General features: G+C 45.4%; 1 protein-coding gene across 2 annotated transcripts in view; it reads right to left on the reverse strand.

The window, feature by feature from the left end:
- The window catches only part of LOC137564170 (importin-8-like), a 68,436-nt gene that overhangs the window by 10,861 nt on the left and 34,689 nt on the right, over positions 1-22,886 (reverse strand). Inside the window, exons 15-23 of one of the 2 annotated variants that reach the window (XM_068277648.1) lie at positions 19,766-19,926; positions 18,868-18,993; positions 18,727-18,784; positions 14,739-14,864; positions 13,903-14,000; positions 11,180-11,275; positions 10,813-11,033; positions 8,765-8,970; positions 5,163-5,360 (exon numbers count right to left, since the gene is read on the reverse strand). In XM_068277648.1, coding sequence (XP_068133749.1) covers positions 5,163-5,360; positions 8,765-8,970; positions 10,813-11,033; positions 11,180-11,275; positions 13,903-14,000; positions 14,739-14,864; positions 18,727-18,784; positions 18,868-18,993; positions 19,766-19,926 — 1,290 coding nt within the window. Of the gene's footprint in view, positions 1-5,162; positions 5,361-8,764; positions 8,971-10,812; positions 11,034-11,179; positions 11,276-13,902; positions 14,001-14,738; positions 14,865-18,726; positions 18,794-18,867; positions 18,994-19,765; positions 19,927-22,886 lie in introns of both variants that reach the window. The other variant, XM_068277647.1, reaches the window with a different exon arrangement.

Consider the following 22,886-nt stretch of genomic DNA (forward strand, 5'->3'; position numbering starts at 1 on the left):
TCTGATGGGGAGTTCAGCTCCATAGAAAAGACTGTGTAGAGTATGGCTCTCATACTACATGAAGGGTGGTAAGATTGGTCTGTGATCTTTCAGTTTCCAAAGACTATGGTCTGATGTGTGTATGAGCCTTAAGGGGGGGGAGGGAGCTGCCTGTCACATGCTGAGAAACTGTGAGAATCCCAGACTGGAGTGCAGATATGTATGTATGTATGTATGTATGTATGTATGTATGTATGTATGTATGTATGTATAACCTTGTTAATCATCATGATTTTAAAGAGAGTCTGAAGCGAGAATAAATCTTGCTTCAGACCTCATAGATAGCAGGGGCATGTGTGCCCCTGCTAAAATGCCGCTATCCCGCGGCTTAACGAGGGTCCCTTCACCCCCAAATCCCCCTCCGTGCAGCGGGGGAGCGCTTCCGCATTGGGGCAGGGCTAACCGCCGCAGCCCTGCCCCACTCGCGTCTGTCAGCGCGTATCTCCGCCTCTCCCCCGCCACTCTCAGTCTTCCTTCACTGAGAGGGGCGGGGAGAGGCGGTGATGCGCCGCTGATAGACGCGCTGTGAGATAGGGCTGTTGGTCGTTGATTTTTTTTTGGGGGGGGGGGGGGGGGGTTGGGGGTGAAGGGACCCCCGTTTAGCTGCGGGATAGCTGCGTTTTAGCAGGGGCACACGTGCCCCTGCTAACTATGAGCTCTGAAGCGAGAATTATTCTCGCTTCAGTGTCTCTTTAAATCGGTTGTTACGGTAAAAAAAAGAGTCAGTTAAATATAACATGTAGGAGACACACACAGTGATATTTAAGAAGTGCAATGAAGTTTATTGGATTCACAGAACGTGCGCAATAATTGTTTAAATAAAATTAAGCAGGTGCATAAATTTGGGCACGGTTGCCATTTTATGGCTTCCAAAACCTTTAGAACTAATCATTGGAACTCAAATTGGTTTGGTAAGCTCAGTGACCCCTGACCTACATACACAGGTGAATCCAATTATGAGAGAGTATTTAAGGGGATCAATTGTAAGTTTCCCCACTCTTAATTTTCTCTGAAGAGTAGCAACATGTGGGTCTCAAAACAACTCTCAAATGACCTGAAGACAGATTGTTCACCATCATGGTTTAGGGGAAGGATACAGAAAGCGGTCTCAGAGATTTCAGCTGTTTCCACAGTTAGGAACATATTGAGGAAATGGAAGACCACATGCTCTGTTTAAGTTAAGGCTCAAAGTGGCAGACCTAAAAAAATCTCGGATAGGACAGAAGCGACGAATGGTGAGAACAATCAGAGTCAAACCACAGACCAGCACCAAAGACCTACAACATCATTCGGCACACTTTACACAAGGAGATGCTGTATGCGAGAGTGATGCAGAGGAAGCCCACAGCACAAACAGAGCCGCTTGAGGTATGCTAAAGCACATTTGGACAAGTCAGCTTCATTTTGGAATAAGGTGCTGTGGACTGAAGAAATTAAAATTGAGTTATTTGGGCATAACAAGGGGCATTATGCATGGAGAAAAAAAAACACCACAACATTCCAAGAAAAACACCTGCTACCGACAGTAAAATATGGTGGTGGTTCCGTCATGCTGTGGGGCTGTGCGGCCAGTGCAGGGACTGGGAATCTTGTCAAAGTTGAGGGACGCATGGATTCCAATTTCCATTCAGTATCAGCTGATTCTAGAGACCAATATCCAGGAATCAGTGACAAAGCTGAAACTGCGCCGGGGCTGGATCTTTCAACAGGACAACGACCCTAAACACTGCTCAAAATCCATCAACCACTTGCCGACCGCGCACTCATAACGCGTGTCGGCAAAGTGGCAGCTGCAGGACCAGCGACGCAGATTTGCGTCGCCGGCTGCAGGCTAATGAATTAGGAAACAGCCGCTCGCGCGAGCGGCTGCTTCCTGTCAATTCACGGCGGGGAGCTCCGTGAATAGCCTGCAGGCCGCCGATCGCGGCTCGCAGGCTAAATGTAAACACAAGCAGAAATAATCCGCTTTGTTTACATTTTTACAACGCTGCTAACAGTAGTACTAGATCAGCGATCCCCGGCCAATCAGCGGCCGGGGATCGCTGTCACATGACAGGCAGGAGCCTGTTAGAGGCTGCACAGGACAGATCCGTTCCCGTGCAGCCTCCGATCTCCGGGGAAGGGAGGGAGGAGAGGGAGAGGGGGAATCCTGCGGTGGAGGGGGCTTTGAGGTGCCCCCCCCCCCGCCAGCCACACGCAGGCAGGAGCGATCAGACCCCCCCCAGCACATCATCCCCCTAGTGGGGAAAAAAGGGGGGCGATCTGGTCGCTCTGCCTGGTGTTTGATCTGTGCTGGGGGCTGTAGAGCCCACCCAGCACAGATCAGCGAAATCAGTGCTGGTCCTTAAGGGGGGCGGGGTAAAGGCTGGGTCATCAAGTGGTTAAGGCAGTCATGCAGAGGAACAAGTACACAGTTCTGGAATGGCCATCTCAGTCCCCGAACCTGAATATAATTGAAAATCTGTGGTGTGAGTTAAAGAGAGCTGTCCATGCTAGGAAGCCATCAAACCTGAATGAACTAGAGATGCTTTGTAAAGAAGAATGATCCAAAATACCTTCAACCACAATCCAAACACTCATTGGAACCTACAGGAAACGTTTAGAGGCTGTAATTTCTGCAAAAGGAGGATCTACTAAATATCGATTTAATTTATTTTTTGTGGTGCCCAAATTTATGCGCCTGCCTAATTTTGTTTAAACCGTTATTGCACACTTCCTGTAAATCCAATAAACTTTGTTTCACTTCTCAAATATCACTGAGTGTGTCTCCTATATGATATATTTAACTGACATTTTTTATCGTAACAACCAACGATTTATACAGGAAAATCATGACAATTAATAAGGTTGCTCAAACTTTCGCATCCCACTGTATATACATATGCGCGTGCGCCATGCATGATAATATCTCTATCTATCTATCTATCTATCTATCTATCTATCTATCTATATACACACACACACGCACACATATATAAGTATAGATCTATATATCTCACTTCCTGGTTAGCGACCATGTTTTTTGTTTGTGAACTGCCTAAAACTGGCGATTAAAAGCCAGAATCGCGGCGGGGAGCGGCGGAAACGGCAAAGAGGGATCCAGGAGATCACAGTGACTCGATTGGTATGTTTTTTATTGTACAAATCGTACAGTACAGATTCTCTTTAATGAATGGGCTATGCTGGCGTTGGGAACAAGAGAGCTACAGCGTGACCACAATGGCTGCTAATATATACACAAGAAAGGAGAGCTATGCTCATTCTGCTTAGGGACCAAGGCTGTAAGGGCCCGTTCACACCTGAGCGGGAATCGCACGATTCCCGCTTACGGCAAACCGCTAGCGGTTCTGCAAGAACCGCTACACAATGTAGCGAGTGGCAGTGTTCTCACTGCCGCGGTTGCAGTTAGCGATAACCGCAACCGCGCTGCATGCAGCGGTTTGCCGGCGACGAGCGGTCCGCGATTTGCGATCGTGATTAGCGTGCATAGCACGCTAATCGCGATCGCTCCAAAACCGCCGCAGTGTCCAGTGATTTTTCCGCGATAGTCGCGGAAAAATCACTCCCGCAAAACGCTGGCAGTAATCGCCGGCGTTCTGCGGTTCTAAGTGTGAACGGGCCCTTAAGGTCCCTAAGCAGGACGCTCTCCTTTCTTGTATGGATGTTTTAGCAGCCTGATACTCACCTGAGGCCTCTTTGCCACTGACTGTTGTGCTCAGCAAGCAGTTGCCAGGCAGTAGTGAGCAGTTGTGAGAGTTTGAGAGGCATTTCACTGCCTATCAACAGTCCGTGGAAAAGAAGCCTTACATCTCTGGCTTCAACTCTGGCATCCAAATCACTGTTCCAGTGCTGTAATCTTCATGGGTGCCAGATGGCAACGCTGAGGCAGTTTTGCCATTGGGGTCAATCCACCCACCAAAGCAGTTGTTTTAGCTGAATGCAGTTATATAAAACAAGACAAAATAATGACAAGCACAGGAGGCCAGAGAAATGAAAAGGGACTACTCCCCACCTGTGACACGGCTAGTGTACATACAGTGCTGCCCATAATTATTCCTACCCCTGGAAAATTTTGACTTAACATTACTTTTATTCAACCAGCAAGTAATTTTTTGATGGGAAATTACATAGGGGTCTCCCAAAAGATAATAAGCCGATGTACAAGAGGCATTATTGTGGGGGAAAAAAATTCTCAGGTTTTATTTACATTTGAGCAAAAAGTGTCCAGTCCAAAATCATTCATACCCTTCACAAACTGTCACAGTCTTTGGGGAAATCTAAAGCTACAGCTGTTTCAATCATCTCCACAGGTGAAAAACAGCAGCTTGTATTTTTTTTTAACAATACTTTGCACTATAGCCACTGGAACTTAAAAACATTTCTATAAAACAAGTTCTATATCATTCCAAATAGTCCAAGCTGTTCTAAAGCATCCTAATTACCCTGATTAATTGGGAACAGCTATTTTAATCAACTCAACAGGTGAAAAACAGCAGCTCTCTGCAGTTGGTTTGTGGACAGTCATGGCTAAGACAAAGGAGCTCAGTGAGGTCCTATAGCTACGCGTTGTAGCTTCTCACAAGTCGGGAAAGGGCTACAAGGCCGTTTTCTAAATGTTTTCAAGTTCCAGTGGCTACAGTGCAAAGTATTAAAAAATACAAGCTGCTGTTTTTCACCTGTTGAGTTTATTAAAACAGCTGTAGCTTTAGATTTTCCCACAGACAGTTTGTGAAGGGTATGAATAATTTTGGACTGGACACTTTTTGCTCAAATGCACAATAATGCCTCTTGAAATTGTCTTATCTTTTGGGAGACACCTTTGTCATTTGCCATGAAAAAAATGACTTGCTGGCACAATAAAAGTAACTAAGTCAAAATTTGCCAGGTGTATGAATAATTATGGGCAGCACTGTAGAGGTTTGCGTTGAGTTCATTTTCTGAGGTTGACCTGAAGACAAACTGTAAACAAGATCCATGTTCATTAGCCCAAATGGATAGACTAGCCATTGTCACTCAGAAGAGTTGTGTATTGTGAATTCTTTCAAACTAGTCAGTAAGGTAACCACTAACCAAGATCTATTCAGTAAATTACTAATTATTTTAGATGGCAAGAACAAGCTTACCCAGCAAGGCATCTGTAAAATACCGGTACTCATCCAGGATACCTGGGCAGTCGATTGGGGTGCTAAACCCTTCCAGGGCAGTCTCCTCCAACGCTTCCTCATCCCAATCATCGTCGTCATCATCGTCATCCTCCCCAGTCTGTGCCTGGATGGCCTGGCCCAGGCTGTTTGCCTCCTCTTCATCACTTGGAATTTCCTCTTCAAAGGAAAGAAAGATTTACATTTGTCACCCCAGCTTAATACGTATATGATATTTTATATGCAGCTTCTCCAAGTCCTGTATACATATGATTACAGCAGGAAACCGATAATGAGTTTGAATCAGTTCTACATAGTCAAGCAGCATCAAAAGCTAGGCAACATTCTGTAAAGTGTGTGTGTGTGTGTGTGTGTGTGTGTGTGTGTGTGTGTGTGTGTGTGTGTGTGTGTGTGTGTGTGTGTGTGTGTGTGTGTGTGTGTGTGTGTGTGTGTGTGTGTGTTACACACGAGTGAGTAATGAGGTTAAGATAGCCCCAGAGATTTCCCAGCTCGCTGGACAACACTTTTCCACAAACTGTTTGCTCAGCAAGCAGTTACCAGGCAGCAACAAGCAGTTACCAGGCAGCAACAAGCAGTTACCAGGCAGCAGTGAGCAGTTGTGAGCGTTTGAGAGGCATTTCACTGCCTGTAAACAGTTCGTGGAAAAGAGGCCTAAGTACCAGCAGGCTGCAAGTAGTGATGGTCAGAAATTGATTTCCAATTCTGCTAATGCAGACTCCTGGATGCGTCTTGTCATTTTCTGCATTCTCTGATTGGCTAAATACTTCCCAGTTGATTTGGAAGTATTGGACCAATCAGAAAATGCAGAATTTTACCGCAGGAATCGGAATACCATGGAAATTTTAGGCCAATCACAAGTCTCAGGAATACTCAGTAGTATCCAAGACTTGTGAATGGTCTAAAGCAGTCTAAAGCAGAGTTCCCCAACCCTGTCCTCGAGGTCTACCAACAGTGAGGGCTCGTTTCCACTAGTGCGGCGTGCGTCTCGGCAGCACTGAGCGGGTGGGCGGGATCGCAGGCGAATCCCATCAGCCGTTCCATGCACGGCTATGGGATTCGCAGCCTTAGCTGCGAATTCTGCGGGGGGTTAATCGCTCCCGCAAGCGATTCCGCCGCGGCCCCGTCATCCCCTATGGCAGAGTTTTCCCGTGCGAATCATGTGCGGGGAAACTCTGCGAAACCGCCGTAGTGGAAACAGGCCTACATGTGTTGCAGGAAAAGACAAACATTCACAGGTGAGGTAATTAGTGTTGCAAAAGAGTCGATTACGTACCGCTGTGGATTTCCACAAAACATGCACTGTTGGTGGGCCTAGAGGACAGGGTCAGGGAACACTGGTCTAAAGTTACCACGGTAATCCAATTTTCACTGAAAGATTCTGCATTACCAGATTAGTCCAATGCTTCGGAGCTCTGTGATTGGGCTAAAATTACAGAGTGCGGTAAATTGGATTTCCAAGTTCAATTTCAAGGAATCCAAATGGGCATCCCAGGCCGAGAGGAGCCATCAGTGGAGCAGAATCAACTGAGAAAGTTATCAATAGCTGCCACCACATATTATGGTAAAGGTTCGCCCTTCAAGACAATCATGGACTGCACACATTTGACCTAGGCCAACTGACCTGAGTGGGACATGGAGGCTGCCATATGTATTCCTTTTTATAACAATACCAGTTGCCTGGCATCCCTGCTGATCTTTCATGCATTGGTAGTGTCTGAAACACACACCTGAAACAAGCAGTGCTGGCAGTCATCAAAGCACTGCTGCACAAGCAGTCCTATGGGATTCACTGCATCGATTGCAGCCAGGTATGGACTTTCGAGTAGTAATCTACTTGAATTTGAAATTCAAATGAAGTCTAATGACTTAACCTGTGACCATGGGATGGGGGGGGGGGGGGGGGAAGTCCACTTATCCAGAGGTCTTCGGGACGGCTGCGTTACATTATGCATGATAGGTGTAATGAAAGCAGTGTTGCATTACTCACTGACGTGCTTCCTCTTTCAAGCCGGAGGCGCAGAAGTGAGTGGTGGAATGCGGCTTTCCTTACGCCTACCATGCGTAATGAAACGCAGACGGCACGAAGACCTCTGGATAAGTTAACCCCCCCATCCCATGGTCACAGGTGAAGTTATTACACTTAATTTGAATTTCGAATTCGAGTAGATTACTACTCGAAAGCCCATGCCTGATTGCAGCGCGTTTGCTATTGTCGCCAATAGCAAATGCGATGCATGCAGCATTTTCCTAGCAATTGCGTCACGATTCTCGTTCACTAAAATAAGAATCGCAAAATGTAATCGCCCAAAACATAATGCAAAATCATCCTGCAAAGTAAACAGCCTAGGTTAAGCCACTGTGGGAGGGCAGAGCTACATACCAATATACAGCAATATATAGCTATAACAAGTTTTTCTGATGCTGAAACTAGAATATTTTACTTAAAGAGAAACCGTGACCAAGAATTGAACTTCATCCCAATCAGTAGCTGATACCCCCTTTTACATGAGAAATCTATTCCTTTTCTCAAACAGATCAGGGGACTCTGTATGGCTGATATTGTGGTGAAACCCCTCCCACAAGAATCTCTGAGGACCGTGGTAATCCTGGCAGTTTCCTGTCTGTGAACCTTGTTGCATTGTGGGAAATAGCTGTTTACAGCGGTTTTAACTGCAAAAAAAAAAAAAAAAAACAAGCAGCAGCTACATCACCTGCCAGCAGTAAAAATGTCACCATGTGATAAATGCCAGAATGCAAATAAGGGATTTAAAAGATTTTACATTGGGCAAACACTGACTAAATCATTTATACACAATTATTGTAAAAATGAAGCACTTTTTTTTATTACATTATTTTCACTGGAGTTTCTCTTTAAAAGTGGGTATCCTGAATAATTCACTGCAATCTATTATAGGTCATTACAGTGATTAAAGGTGCACTGAATACGCTTTTAGCTGTTCGATCCATGAAAAGTAATATCAGGATGAAAATCACCCCACCCCACTTCTGGTCAGGCCGACAGAGGTGCAACCCGTTCAGCACGTGACAAGCTATTTCGGCAGCACTGGATCGCTGCCTCACTCTCCAGACTCACACAATGGCACTGGGATGAAAATTATGTTACCATTAAAGAAGAAGATAGGGGATAACTGCTAATCCTAAAGATTACACTATTTTTCACAATAGAAGTTTATTCTCATTTAGTAAAAAAAATCTATATAAAGCACGGATTATGACTAAACAAGACATCATGGCCTCAATTCACTAAGCTTTATCAAACACTTTATCGAACGTTTGACAATTTACCTCATGGGTAAAATCTGATTTTGAATTCACTAAGGTGTTATGGATTTATTGAACGTTTTATCTTTAACACCTTAGTGAATTCAAAATTCGATTTTACCCATGAGGTAAATTATCAAACGTTCGATAAAGTGTTTGATAAAGCTTAGTGAACTGAGGCCATGTAACTGATTGCCATTGAATATTTCTCATCTTCTGTCTGCAATGGCAGTCTCCCTGTGTTTGACAGTACAAGCCTCATTTGTATAGGCAGCCCTCACCATTTTCCTCAGCGTCAGTCTTGGCATTGCGGGAGGATGTCCCCCGGGAGGGGTGGTCGCGGTTTGCATACACTTGCCGCAGGCCCAGGAAGAGGAGGAGGATGGAAGGCACGATGAGGGAGGACACAGTGTTGATGGCAGCTGGCCTGTTTGGGAGCTCCATGAGGATAGTGAGGCCGATGATGCACATCTTCCTGTCATGCAGCCTACAGAAGAACACACGCTGTCACATGACCATCGCACGGGGATCATTTCATGGTGCTGTAACTGCTGAATGTACCCCTTATGAATAAACAACATCCGGATTCACACTTCTTATTGTATGTACTGGTTATGTGCTTTTGAACAATGGCACAAAACTGTACAGCAGTCCCCACCTGATATAATTTGAACGGGGCAGGGAGGGGGGGGGGGGGGGGGACAACAACACAGAATCCAGTCTTACAGTATTGCCTCAAGTTATGACATTTAAATATATTATATGGGAGGTGCCAAAAGGGGGTGAGGCCAATCAAAACCATAAAATCAGTTAACCCTTTGCACACTCACGTGCAAATTCTTTCATGCAAATCCAGGAACCCTGACAGGCTGAGGCACTGAATGCTTGCACTAGGCATGTTATGGCACCAGAGGTAGGACACACATGAATTCTGGGGAGCCTCTGTGTGGCATAGACTACGCAAGAGAATGTATTATTTTGTAGAGAAGACCTCAGGTTTTAACTTAGCTGTAGGGATAGCAGTGGCTCCTGGATGACTCATCTCCATGAAAGCTTTTGCATGTGAGTGTGCCAAGAGTTATAGCAGTAAAGGATATCCAAGGCTATTAAAAAACAAAAAAACGATCTTTTACTTACCTGTGTTTCTTCCAGCCCCTAGAGGACCTGTGTGTCCCTCACCACACCTCCAGTCTTCTCCCGGGTCCCGCTGACAGCCTCTGGGTTAAAATCTTCTGCACTGCGTGCAAACGCGCACTGCGCTTGTGCAGTACGACGCTGCCGCCTGCGCAGAGTACGCTAACCCGCTGGGGGTCGGTGATACTTCAGAGGCTGCCAGTGGGACCCGGGAGAAGACCAGAGCAGCGGGGAGGGGCACAAATGATTTCAATGGGCTAGAAGAAGTACCAGGTAAGTAAAGATATATTTTTTTTAATCGCCTCGGATATCTTTAAAAGTGGATCCGAGATGAAAAACTAACTATAACAAGTAACTTGTCTATATATCTTATCTAAAGTTTAGATAGTTTACACAGCATATCTAGCTGCAAACAGCTTCAAAAGTTTATAATTATTTCTTCCTGTGATACGAGAGCAGCCATGTTCTGTTTGTTACATTGTCAAAGGCTGAGGGCTGGAGATGCTATCAGCTTGCCTGTGAGTAAATTCAGTCCCCTCTCCTCCTCCTCTCTGCAATCAATGGCTAGTAACCTCCTCCTGCCCAGACTGAGCTCCCATAAACCCTTGCTACAGTGCCAAGGCACTCTAAAAAGCTGTGGTTGAGGCTTGTTTAGTTTATGTTGGCGCTTTATAAATACAATAAATAAATCAAAACATAAAAGTATTTGGCTTAAGGAATGCCATATAAATTATATGAAAGGAACACAATTATGCAATGAGTAAAAGTTTATCTCGGATCCACTTTAAGCAACCTCGGTACCCCTTGGAGGACACCTGTACACACACTAGATTCTCTGCTGAAATAAGCCTGACCAGCAACCTCGGTTGAGTGCCCTCTACCATGTATATGATGCTTTACAGAGTGTGTTGAAAATGCCTGCAGCTGTTAACTTTTGAAGGGCAAAACTTCTTTGACAGGTAAAAAATTTCAAATGTTACATCTATTCAATGCTCAAATTCATGAAAATCCCTTTAGAGGCAGTTTCTGTGTCCTGACTGCCTGAATTCATCAGCTGCACAAATCACACATCGAACTTATCGCCATGCTGCTATACAAAATATTCCAATAATCAAAAGCTGAGATTCATTAGATATGTTGATCTCTATGAGCTGCTGAGTTATGCTGTGTGGTGGAGCGATGCTGCATTACTTGCCCCAGGAAGCAGTCTGTGTCATTCAACCACTGGTTGATGAACTGCGCTGTGATTGGCTCTGAGCTGTGCGGGAAGCGGATCTGTTCCAGGGTGTTGAGGAGGAGAGCTGGGTCATAATACAGAGCTGCAATGGCCACCTGCAGACACATGGTGCGTAACTCGCTGGATTTCACACCTCGCGTCAGCCGTTCCAACACAGCTTCTACAAACAGCGGGATACACTGAGGGGACACAGGAAAACACTTATAGTTATTAATACATCTGCCCATCTCCTTGTATGAGGATAAGAGGAGTAAATGAGAAGGGGAGGGGCACATCACAGACATACGGCTCCAATATGGACAAGCAAAGCCCTAGTTTTACTTACCTGATCAATCCCTCGTCCATTGCACTGCAGGATGATGACCTCTAGGAGCTTAGCTGCGTGACACTCCGCATCCTCCCCAGCATCTCCCATCAGCACCTGTCCAGACACAACTTATTATTATAGGTTGCTCATAAGCAGGGGCCTAACTAGAAATCACTGGGCCCCTCTACAAAACTTTGGATGGGGCCCCCTCTTCACCTCGCTTTCTGCAGAGAAACCGAGAACTAATGTTCAATTGGCTAGTGCTCATTTTCCCCATGCAGATAAAAACAGACAGCAGTGAAGCACTGCAGGCATTTTCTCCATCATTACATTAGCTTCTGTGATAAAATGTGTTTTAACACATAAAGACCCACATGGTGTGCAGAAAACGCATACAGAAAACAGACAGATGAGTGTGCTCCCAGCCTAAGCTTATTACACTCACTCGATCTCTGATGCAGCAGAACTGGCTTTGCAGACTTCTCCAGCATCATTACCGTACACAGCACTTGGGGAGGGGTAGAGAGGTTGGGGCTGGGCATTGAGGACAATTCCCTGCGGAACACTGAATAGGGATAGTCTAAAAGTCTTTGTCTGCAAAACTTTGTATGATTCCTTATCAGTGGCTGAGCAGATGCAGTCATAAGAACAATTGTGCAGAGCAGAAATCTTTTTTCCTTTCTGTGACCTTAGTTGTCAGTCTCTCTGGAAAGGGAAAATAAACTTCTCCCCCCACGGGGCCTCCTGCGGCTTCTGGGCCCCCCTGTGGTTGCATCCCTTGCAAGGTCTATTGTTAAGCCCCTGCTCATAAGTGAATAATTCAGTGCTCTTAAAGGGAACCTAAACTGAGAAGGATATGGATTTTTCCTTTTAAAACTAATACCAATTGCCGGACTCTCCTGCTGATCCTGTGTCTCTTATATTTTCAGCCAGAGCCCCTGAACAAGAATGCAGATCAGGTGCTCTGACTGAAGTCAGAATGGATTAGCTGCATGCTTGTTTCAGGTCTGTAATTCAGCCACTACTGGAGCTAAAGAGATCAGCAGGACTGCCAGGCAAACGGTATTGTTTAAAAGGAAACATCCATATACCTCTCAGTTAAGGTTCCCTTTAACAAGACATGTTGGGTTCCCTGCCCCATACAACCTAATGAAGCCCACCTCCCAGCCTTCCCAACCAATAATGTCTTAGCTTCCTTACAAAATCACCTCACACTTTGTATAACATTTGCCTCCATTAGGTCTGACCATCATGTGACACCATGTATGTTTCCTGCATAGCAAGTGCTGCAAAACTACCTCAATGCAGAAGGTAATGGAATTTGATATATTTATCTGCTCGCTCTGTTTTCCTCTTTGTATTACACTCTTACCCATCTCCGAGTGTCGAGACATGACATTCGCAGAGAGCAGGGACAGACATGACAGCAAAGGGTGGAGACACCCACTGGAGGATCGCTAAAATACACAAATTCTGCTTCTTTGTGCCTCCACATGGGTGGGAAAGGGGATGTGGTGGCTCCTCAATTGTGCCCAGAAACATCCCTAGGCCTGGGGTAACCAGAAAAGCAAAAGAGATTCTACCACGACATAAAGGAAGGAAGACAAAACAAGGAGCAGGGAATATTTATAGAGCTTTATTCTATTCTATGCTGTAGCTGCCAACTCATCAGTTTGTGGTTGACAAGCTGACCATTTCAAAAACTTGAGGAGAAAACCGGACCCTTCTCACTCCTAGGTGCTTCAGAATTTTTTTTATCAGTAAAGGGGCCCACTAATGTTACAATCTTGATTGTACAATCTTACCAAATCTACATAGTAGAAGGGTAAACTGAGTGATTATACTTTGAATGGCCATTTTAGGAAGTCTCTCATATTACATAGAAGTGGTAAGATTGGACAATCAAGACTGTATCACCAATGGGCACCTTACCCCTTCGGAAAGATGATGGCCAATGCCTAGTTTGACTCGGTACTTTGATAAATAAATAATATACAGAGACAAAGCATGACAACCTTTTGCAAAATACCCGAGTTCTTCAGGTGATAAAGCGTCCAGAGTTGTGCACTGTTTAACCTGAGGTACCTGCTTTGACATGTACTTTTTAAAGCTACATTGCACACACTAGACTAAACTTCTCCAGGGCGGGTGATAAAGACTGGTTAAGGTGATAATTTAGCACGAGTATATATCCGCCCCCCCACCAGGTGATAAATTTAGTGTGTGTACCATAAGCCAGCCTACGCGCCCCCCCCCATGTCACCTAAAGATCCTGCATGCCAAATCCTTCACAACGCCCAACACCAGAGCTACCTCCCAACGCAGTGTTCTTCTGTTCACCCACCCCGCCAGAAGCTGCTTCATTATATGCCACGTTTGGTCCCTTCTTAAATGCCACTAGGCTAATGGTGCATCTGTACAGCTTTGGCCCTCTGAGGGATCAAGTTCCAATCCCTACCGGACTAAAGTCCTTGTTTGTGTATACGAGGCCTAAACGGGGCAAATGCTTCCCTCACATTATTTGTTCTGTTAATAGATTTACCATACGATTGCCCCTCAAAGCAGCCAGATCAGGTCATAAGGCCTGCTGACACATTCTACATAGCAAATAGTCATTTCATTTCCAGAGGGTGTGGGACTATATATCATTATTGTTTTAAGTCTCTGGTTTCCTTTAAAAAAACTGACATTTATTATGTATATGTAGAAAGAAGTTGACCAGATATGGCTGTGTCTCTCACCTTTTTACACATGGTGTAAATAATCTCTAGGCGTTTGGGGTTGGACAGCAGAGTGTTGGTATCCACAGTAATGTAGTTATGAAGCAGTGGCATCATATCTAAGGACAGAAAAAGTAGTAATCAGGCAAAGACAAAACAAACACCTGCACAATGGAAGGAATTACGGTGGGTAAGGTAAGGAGGGGAACAATGCACTTAACTGAGACTATCCAGCCATCCTAAGGTGATGCATTGGGCTGGCTGTACACACGCTAGGTTCTTGATGAGGCAACCTCAGCAGAGAAGGCTCTAGCACAGTGTTGGGAAAACTATTTTCTGCAATTGGGCCGCATTCCTATTTAATGAGCGCCTTCTCGCTCCCTCCCTCCGGACTTGTCTGTCCAAGAAGTGCTTGGGTGTAACTCACCCACAATCACTTGTTCCAGCGGCGATCTCCATGGCGATGGCACGCGCTGGTACGTAATGACAGCAGGTCACATGACACCGCCGTGGCCATGGAGATCAACCCTGAAAAGAGTGTTTGGGCAACATTTCTTGTGCGTGCTCTGCATGTATAGTTTAAAGATTGGCAGGAGGGAGAAGGGGAGAGGAGGAGAATGCAGCTCCCTATCGGCGGGCCGTAGTTTGCTAAGGCCTTCTCTAGCATGTGTACTTACCTTACAGAGCATGGCTCAGATGCATTCTGGAAAATCACCACTAGATGGGGTAAATGCACAGCCACAACAAGCAAGGGCTATGTGAAATACAGGAAGGAGAACTTCTGTAGTGACTGCACTGGACAACCTAAAGCTATCAGTTCATCACAACATCTTGGGGAAGATAAAATAAAAATAAACCTGTAAAGTATTCATAGCAGTCCTTCTGAAACACATCAAACAGGATCTCCAGTAGCTGCCACATTTGCGGGGAGATAGTCTGATTGGTGAGGCTATACGCTAGTGACAAGATCTCCTCATAGAACTCTGTAGAAAGAAACAAAATTTCAGTCAAGGCAATTAAACTACATATTCATATAAATGCTTACATCATAATAGTGTCAGCATTTAACACATGATTACCCAGCATCTTAAAAATCCTTTGGAAATTTTGTTCATATGACATTTTAGTTGCAGTTTCCTGAACAGAAATATTTAGCTCAAGGAAAGAGGTGAGAGGCAACAACAAAGAGCAGATCTCAGTCAGGATGGTCAGTGCAAATCGTTCCGAATTCATACAAGATTATGCAGATCTTGTAATCAAATATATGCACCTCAAAAATGTATCAATCGAACTGTGCTAAGGTATAATCCAATTGGTCCATTTTCAAGCTGCATACGTTTCCATACAAAATTTGCATAAACATGTATAAACTCGAAATGACTACGCAGAAAAGACAACGTATTAGTAAGAGGACTTTTTGGTCCACCTGAGCACCTATCAATATCCTAGTGGTTCTGGGTCACCATGAACTGTCTGGGTACTCTGTACTACTTCGCTGCCAAGCCCCACCTCACAGAGACACATTAATCCATGCCTTGCACTGAGGAGGAGCAATCACTCCACAACAGCTATACGCAAGTTGGATTAGTATGGCTCTGTAAAATGAATAGGTCATAGGCATACTTCACTCCTGTGGTTCCAGATGTGTGTCTGGCTTTTGGGGGCACAAAGGGATCATTCAGTAGTGACGCATCATGGGAGATCTTTCTTGTTTACTCCAAGGCAACTAAGCATCTTAGGGATAAAATATAAAAAAAGAACCTCCTCCTTAGGGAGGTTTGTAAATAGAGCGAACTGTGGCAGGCACTAACCTTCAGAGGGCTGCTCCCTAGACACATGTTTTAAAGCATCTTCTCCAGGGAGACCCAAAGTGCCTGCAATGCTGTCGCACGCTGTTGGCTGCTGTAATTCATGCCAGGACATGTAGTCCTTTGATGTCAGTACAGTACATCTCCTGTCCAGTGGTCTCTGAGGAAGCCGGGTATTCCGGCGACACACGTGTAGGACCAAACTCTCATGGCAGCTGCGGCATTGTGGAGTGAGGTAGTGAACAGGTAATATGGCGGTCTTCTATTCTCACTGTACCACATTATAGTGCTCGGATGCTTATAAGACTGTTACACTGGAGCCTTACTGTTGTGGTTAGATAGGATATTGAGGATTGCTGGACTTATCAGCGCTGTGTACGTTTATGCACTGGTAGCACTTTATTATTGATCATTTTACAAGTACCTTATTGTGGATATATTATGCTTATATGGTCTTGCTTCCTCTACTCGTGCTCTATAGATTGTACACCCAAGCACTTTAGTACTGCTATTTACACTTGTATTTTTACGCCTATTTCCTGAGCTTTCTATATGATTATATATATTGTTATATCATGAAATATCTCTCCCCCCCCCCCCCCCCTTACAATTTACTCCAGATGTAATTATTGTGCAGCCACCAATCCCCACACATATCATTGGGGGATTTTTAACTTGTGTTCCCTTTTCTGTGGTTTGTTTCCCCATTGTGGGTTTTTTGTCTTATATGTAATGGAAATATATAAATATATATATATATATATATATATATATATATATATATATATATATAAAGTTGAAATAATTTATTAACTTTATACGTCTGGTGCATGTGAGATATTTTTTTCTTGAGATTTATTTCTGTTGCTTTTGCTCTAGATATGCACATTCGTATAAACTATTAATTGATTATAGTCTCTGCACACTCCATAGCAGGTATGTCAAACCGGTCCTACGAGGTCAGAGATCCTCACACATTTTTGATACAGCTCAAATGAATTGATGGGTCTGAATCAGGAAAGATGTGGTCCATCAGGTAGAACACGTTCCTCTCCTTCTCAGTCCATCCTAAACACTGGCATGATCTGGCCCTCCAAGCCTGGAGTTCGACACGTTTATTATTTATTTATTGTATTTATAAAGCACCAACATATTACGCAGCGCTGGACATTAATTTAGGTTACAGACAATATTTAGGGGTGACATACAGCAATATGACAATAAAGGAATACAAGAAAACCAGATCACGCAGCACAACATGAGCATAAGGTAATGCTTAGTCACTGGATGGGAGCATGGAGATTAGGCAAGTTAGGTTCACTCAAATGCATAGCATGGGTTTACAGTAATAGAGGTAGGACACAAAAGGAGGAGGACCCTGCCCAAAGGCTTACAATCTAGAGGGAGAGGTAGGGACACAAAAGGTAGGGGACCAGAGTTCAGCTGCACTTTTAGAGCAATTGTGACACATGTGCTCTATAGTGACTGACATCAAATGACTACATCTATTAGCATGAATCGCAGCGGGCCCGAGATAGCGCCACATAGCCATGGGTGATTCAAACTGTTGCAGCTGTGGTGTCACCCTGGAGAAGATGGAGGAGTGCATAAAGACACGGGACAACTAAGGAGCAGCCCTCTGAAAGCGAGTAATGCCTGCCACCCCCTCCCCCCATGAGTATGATATAACGTTTGAATTGAGATGTACGTTCTACAAGACAATTTGCAGTGTTTTTTTTTATTCTATGTTAAACTGGGACTGCTACTTTGGTACATTGCTACCACTGAGAACAGCAATAAGGAGTGGCAGAATGTGAAGCCTTCCTCCCTCTGAGAGCAGGCTGGGCATACAGCACTGCTGGTGTTAGCCCATTTCAAAATACCCTGGGCAGCAAGATGGAAAAAGCAGACAGAATAGTGCAACTTTAAAGTGTAAATGTCGGGCATAAAATCAAAAATCTTCTTTATTTTGATCTGGTAAACAAGTAATATGGATGCTAACCAGGCAATCCAAAAGTTAAAATCACTATTACTTTTCTTGTTGATAAATGATCATGCTTATTTGATATAATTTGGTACACAAAAAGGAAGTTGCTGGGCATGCTGGGTTGTCCTTTTTTTGCTTCTGTATTTCCCCTCAGACTTAAAGGGATACTTTAGTCAAAAATAAATGATTTTTACTCACCTGGGGCATCCCTCAGCCCCCTTAAGCTGTATGGTTCCCTCGCAGCCTCGCTCCGATCCTCCTGTCCCCGCCGGCAGCTACTTCCGGGTTCGGCGACAGCCGCCGACAGGCTGGAAACGTAAGTCATTCTCCGCGTTCCCAGCCACTAGATCACCCTCTATGCTGCTATAGCGTATATGTTATATGCTATAGCAGCATAGAGGGTGATATAGCGGCTGGGAACGCGGAGAATCACTCGCGTTCCCAGCCTGTCGGCGACTGTCGCCGAACCCGGAAGTAGCCGCCGGCGGGGACAGGAGGATCGGAGCGAGGGAACCATACAGCTTCAGGGGGCTGAGGGATGCCCCAGGTGAGTAAAAATCATTTTTTATTTTTGACTTAAGTATTCCTTTAACTAATGCAGCCTGATTGGCTGAAGCCTCTTTCCCTCCTGTTTTCCCCTCCCACACCTCTCTTCCTCTCTGATTGGCCAATATGTCTCATGCTGAGACAATGCACTTTCTATAGTGAAGGGTGGGCAAATCAGGCAGAGGAGAGTAGGGCAGGAAATGACATCAGGATTGGCTTCAAAATAGCCACACTTAGAATGCGAAAAGCTAAGAAGGATGTTTTTACTGTAGAAAAATCACTAAAATCAAAACGAGGACAGTGCAATACATATGTTAAGTAGAGCAAGTATTTATCTACTTATATGTGTGGGGTTTTTTTTTCCTGAGATAGTATGGTTGACAGCTCCTCTTTAAAAAAGATGTAAGTATGGTGTTTATTTTTGGAAGTTGGGTAAGGCAGAGGGTGGGAAAGATTACAGAAAACTTGGCCCATCTGAATGTACCCTTTATTTAGTCTTCATACCTATAATGTGTTTTTGGAGAACAAGGCCAAGAATCTGCAGACAGATGTCCTCCAGCTGCTGCTTTACCTAGAAGATAGATACAGAATCAAACAAGGGAAGGAAGAGAGGGGAGCAGCAGTGAAGGCACTAAGGTTGCGCACCTCTTTATGGTCTTCCACAACAGTCAGCACAATATCAATGGTATGGAGGATCCCCATAGCCATGACTGTCTTGTCTTCCACCTCCTCATACTCATCGCTCTGCAGAACTTTGATAAAGATCTCCGCCTACAGTGAGAACATACAGAGCAGTTAGGGGGCCCATACACCTAACGATTTTCCCACCGATATACAGCAGTTTTGATCACAGTGATCGAAACGGCTGTGAAATCGCCGCGCACACCGCTGACAGAACGATCGATTTCTGTCCGAAATCGATCGTATCCGTCGATTCATCCGTGCGGAAGGTTTTTCTCGGTTGCCGGCGGGTCGGGAGTGCGTCGATAGCGGCGTTCGAATGCCCGACGACCGACGCAATGCAGTGGGTATACATTACCTGCTCCGCCGGCGCGAGTCCCACTGTCACTGCTGTCTTCTCCGCTCTGGTCCGGTCTGGTCTCCGGCATGCTCCACTTCTTCCTTCCCGGCAGGAAGTTTAAACAGTAGAGGGCGCTCTACTGTTAAAACTTCCTGCCGGGCAGGAAGAAGTGAAGCATGCCGGAGACCAGACCGGACCAGAGCGGAGAAGACAGCAGTGACAGCGGGACTCACGCCGGCGGAGCAGGTAATGTATGTGTGTGTGTGGGGGGGGGGGGGGGAGCGGCGGCGGCAGCACCACCACCACCAAAGATTGTGAACGGTTTCAGGCTGAAATCGGTTCACAATCTATTTGCAGTAAAGGTGGCCATACAATCCCTCTCTGATCAGATTCGATCAGAGAGGGATCTATCTGTTGGTCGAATCTGATGGCAAATCGACCAGTGTATGGCCACCTTAATGTGGTGAGCAAGTTTTATGGCAATCCTGCACAGACATATCAGAATTCCTGACCACCACTCACCAGATGCCTGGTCATGTCCACAGCAATGGGGGCCACTTCCTGGCTGTACTCGCAGATCATCTTCTGGATGACGTTGGTCAAGTCATCATTTTCTGTTTCCCGCATGATGTGCAGCAGCTCCTGCATGACTGGACGGATGTACGGCTGCATGTACTCCTTAGCTGTGGGACACAGACATTGAAGATGAACCAAACCTGAACAGACAGCTTCCCTTCACTTGATATTGCCTCATGTTCTGTATACCTAAAAAACATTGTTTAACTAATGTACATTGCCATCTAACTTAGCTGGCCACTAAAAAAAAAACAAGAGAAAAAACAGAGAAATCCACCATGTGTGTCTTTATATAGAACAGACTGTCTAATTCTCCCTTATCTGCAATTAATCAGCTCTCTGCTGACTGAAGAATTCTGAGCTAATATGTAAATGCAGGAGGTTAACCCTCTCTATGCTCCCAGCAAAGCAGCAAGAAACCACACTGCAACGTCTCTATGGAAGTTCTGTAAGTTGTAATGAAAAACTGTGTTCTCTAAACAGAGGTGCCTGGCTCTTCTACTGACCACATATGCTATTGCTCCGTTGTTATTGTCTGATAAAGCGGGATCAAACCTGCGAAACGCGTTGCATATTTGGAGTTCATAAATAAAATATATTGACTGTCTTTACTACAGTCGTGTGTCTACTTGGAGGAAGTAAGTCCACCACTACCTCCTCTATTTACCAAGAATTTGGTTTTTAATCTCATTTCGCCTCCTTTTATCCTCTTGGCGCCTCTGTGTTCCTGCATAATATTGAGTCCACCCTGGGTGGAGGGTTGAACCCTTTTTTCTCTCATCATCCTCCAGGACAGCCACCTGAGATTACCATTGAGCCCTCCCCTGTGGAAACAATGCACATGCAATTAATTAATTACTCCTCTGATTCACCCTCTATATAACCAGCCTCCTCCTCTACCTCCCTAGTTCTTTCATGGTTTCCACTCACCCGTGGACAGTGCACTAGTTGTTTTGGTTTATGCTGTAGGGGAGCGTGTGTCGCACCTATAGTTAGGAGTGTTTGACCTTTCCCCATGAGACTGCAGTTCAGGCTTGTGTCGGCCGAACGGGCAGGAGGTGGTGAGCGGAGCCCAGCGTACACTACCTGCCGGCGTGGAGGGCTGGGAAGAAAGCCTGAAGCGTCCTTTCTTGTGGCCGCCGCCGGGTACCATCGGCGTTGTTCCGGGGAGCCGGAGAGTCACGTGACGCCCTGACGTCAGGGGGGCGGACGCAACCAGGCGCGTACGCTCTGCCCACCGGGGACGTCATGGGCTAGTAGCCGGAAAATCTTCTGAAAGCGGCAGGCGGGGCTACAAGCGGAGAGGCAACTTCCGAGTTGCAGAGCGCACGTGGAACGCCGACACGCTGCCGGGAGGACATGGATCAATCAGAGGCCTCCACAGCGGACAACAGCAATGTACCAGCCGCAGAGAGACACAGCCAGCCGGCACAGGTACAGCTGAAAGTGACTCTGCACCCCAATAAGCGCTTCGCTATACATGGCTTGGGGTTGCAGAGAATACTAACAGCCTTATTTTCTTGTCTGTTTGTTTTACAGAAACATGTGAAAAAGACTAATAAGTGCTCAAAGTGTGGGGAGGTGATGCCACCAAGTTGCACACGATCATCATGTGACAAGTGCAGACATAGGGGGGACACTATCCCAGACACTAATATGATGATGATTGACTTAATGAAGTCTATGAAAAAAGAACTGACTACCACCTTTGCAGCCTTCAGGGCAGCTTTTCCCACTCAGCCTCCAGTACAGGGACAGGCCCAGCCCACACCCCCGACTACATCGATAACAGACACTAGCACACAGGCGGTGGCAGTGAACATCCAACCTCCACCGGGGAAACAGCCGCAGGGTTCAGGGCTCAGACAGGATCTGACCCAACCCAGGCGTATATTACCAACTGTGCCTGTAGAACCTGACTCTCCAGATGATTCATGGGAAGATATTTCAGGAGAATCTCTGGAGGAGGGGGAGGCTAGGGATTCGGACGATCCAGTGAGGGCTACGGCCAGAATGCCTAGATACCTGTTTAGTATAGAGGATACATCGGAGCTCCTTACAGCTGTATATGAATCGGAGCATATTCAGGAGACCACCCCGACTACGTCAGTTCAAGACGATATATGCAGGGGATTAGAAGAGACTGATAGCAGAACTTTCCCGGTACACAAATCGATTAAAGGAGTCATATCTTCTCAGTGGAAGCAGCCTGAGAAAAGATTATTTATCCCTAGATCATTTAAAAGGAGATTCCCCTTTAAGCAAGAGGACCAGGAGTTATGGTCAAAGTGCCCAAGGTTGAACGCATCATTAGCTCAATATTCCAAGTCCACAGATTTGTCATTTGAAGATTTAGGCAGCCTAAAGGATCCTATGGATCGAAAGGCGGAAATCCTCCTCAAAAGAGCATGGCAGGCAGCATCCTTCGGATTTAAGCCAGCTATTGCAGCCATATGTCTTATTAGCAACCTTGAAAAATGGATGAGAGGGTTAAAGGCGCACCTTATTGCAGGTACCCCACATGAGAAAATTTTAGACTCCCTTCCAGTCATGTCTAAGACGGTAGCTTTCCTAGCAGATGGGGCCACAGAATCATTAAGATCTGCGGCAAAGACAGCAGCCCTGATAAACTCGTCTAGGCGGGCAATATGGTTAAACACTTGGGAGGGTGATGTTTCATCCAAACACAGGTTATGTGCTATTGAATTTCAGGGGGACTTGTTATTTGGGAAGGATCTAGATGGTATTCTAGAGAGATCTTCCGATAGAACTAAGAAATTCCCAGACAAGAGGAGAAGAGGAACAAATAGGCCCTTTCAGGGGAGACGTTATGTTCCCAGGAGAGAAGTTAGGGGTCAGGGGTCCCGGCAGCAGCAGGGATCTAAAAGGTGGACTTATAGTACAGGGAGAGGAAGATCTACCTTCCTGTTCAATAAAGCCCAGCCAGCCACCCCAAAATCCGACAAATTACACAGATTTACAGGTGGGGGGAAGGCTTCTTTATTTTTTTCAGGCCTGGCAGAGTATAACAGGAAACGAGTTTATTTTAGATTTAATAAAGAATGGG

Source organism: Hyperolius riggenbachi, chromosome 3 (assembly GCF_040937935.1).
Source record: "Hyperolius riggenbachi isolate aHypRig1 chromosome 3, aHypRig1.pri, whole genome shotgun sequence".
Lineage (NCBI taxonomy): Eukaryota > Metazoa > Chordata > Amphibia > Anura > Hyperoliidae > Hyperolius > Hyperolius riggenbachi.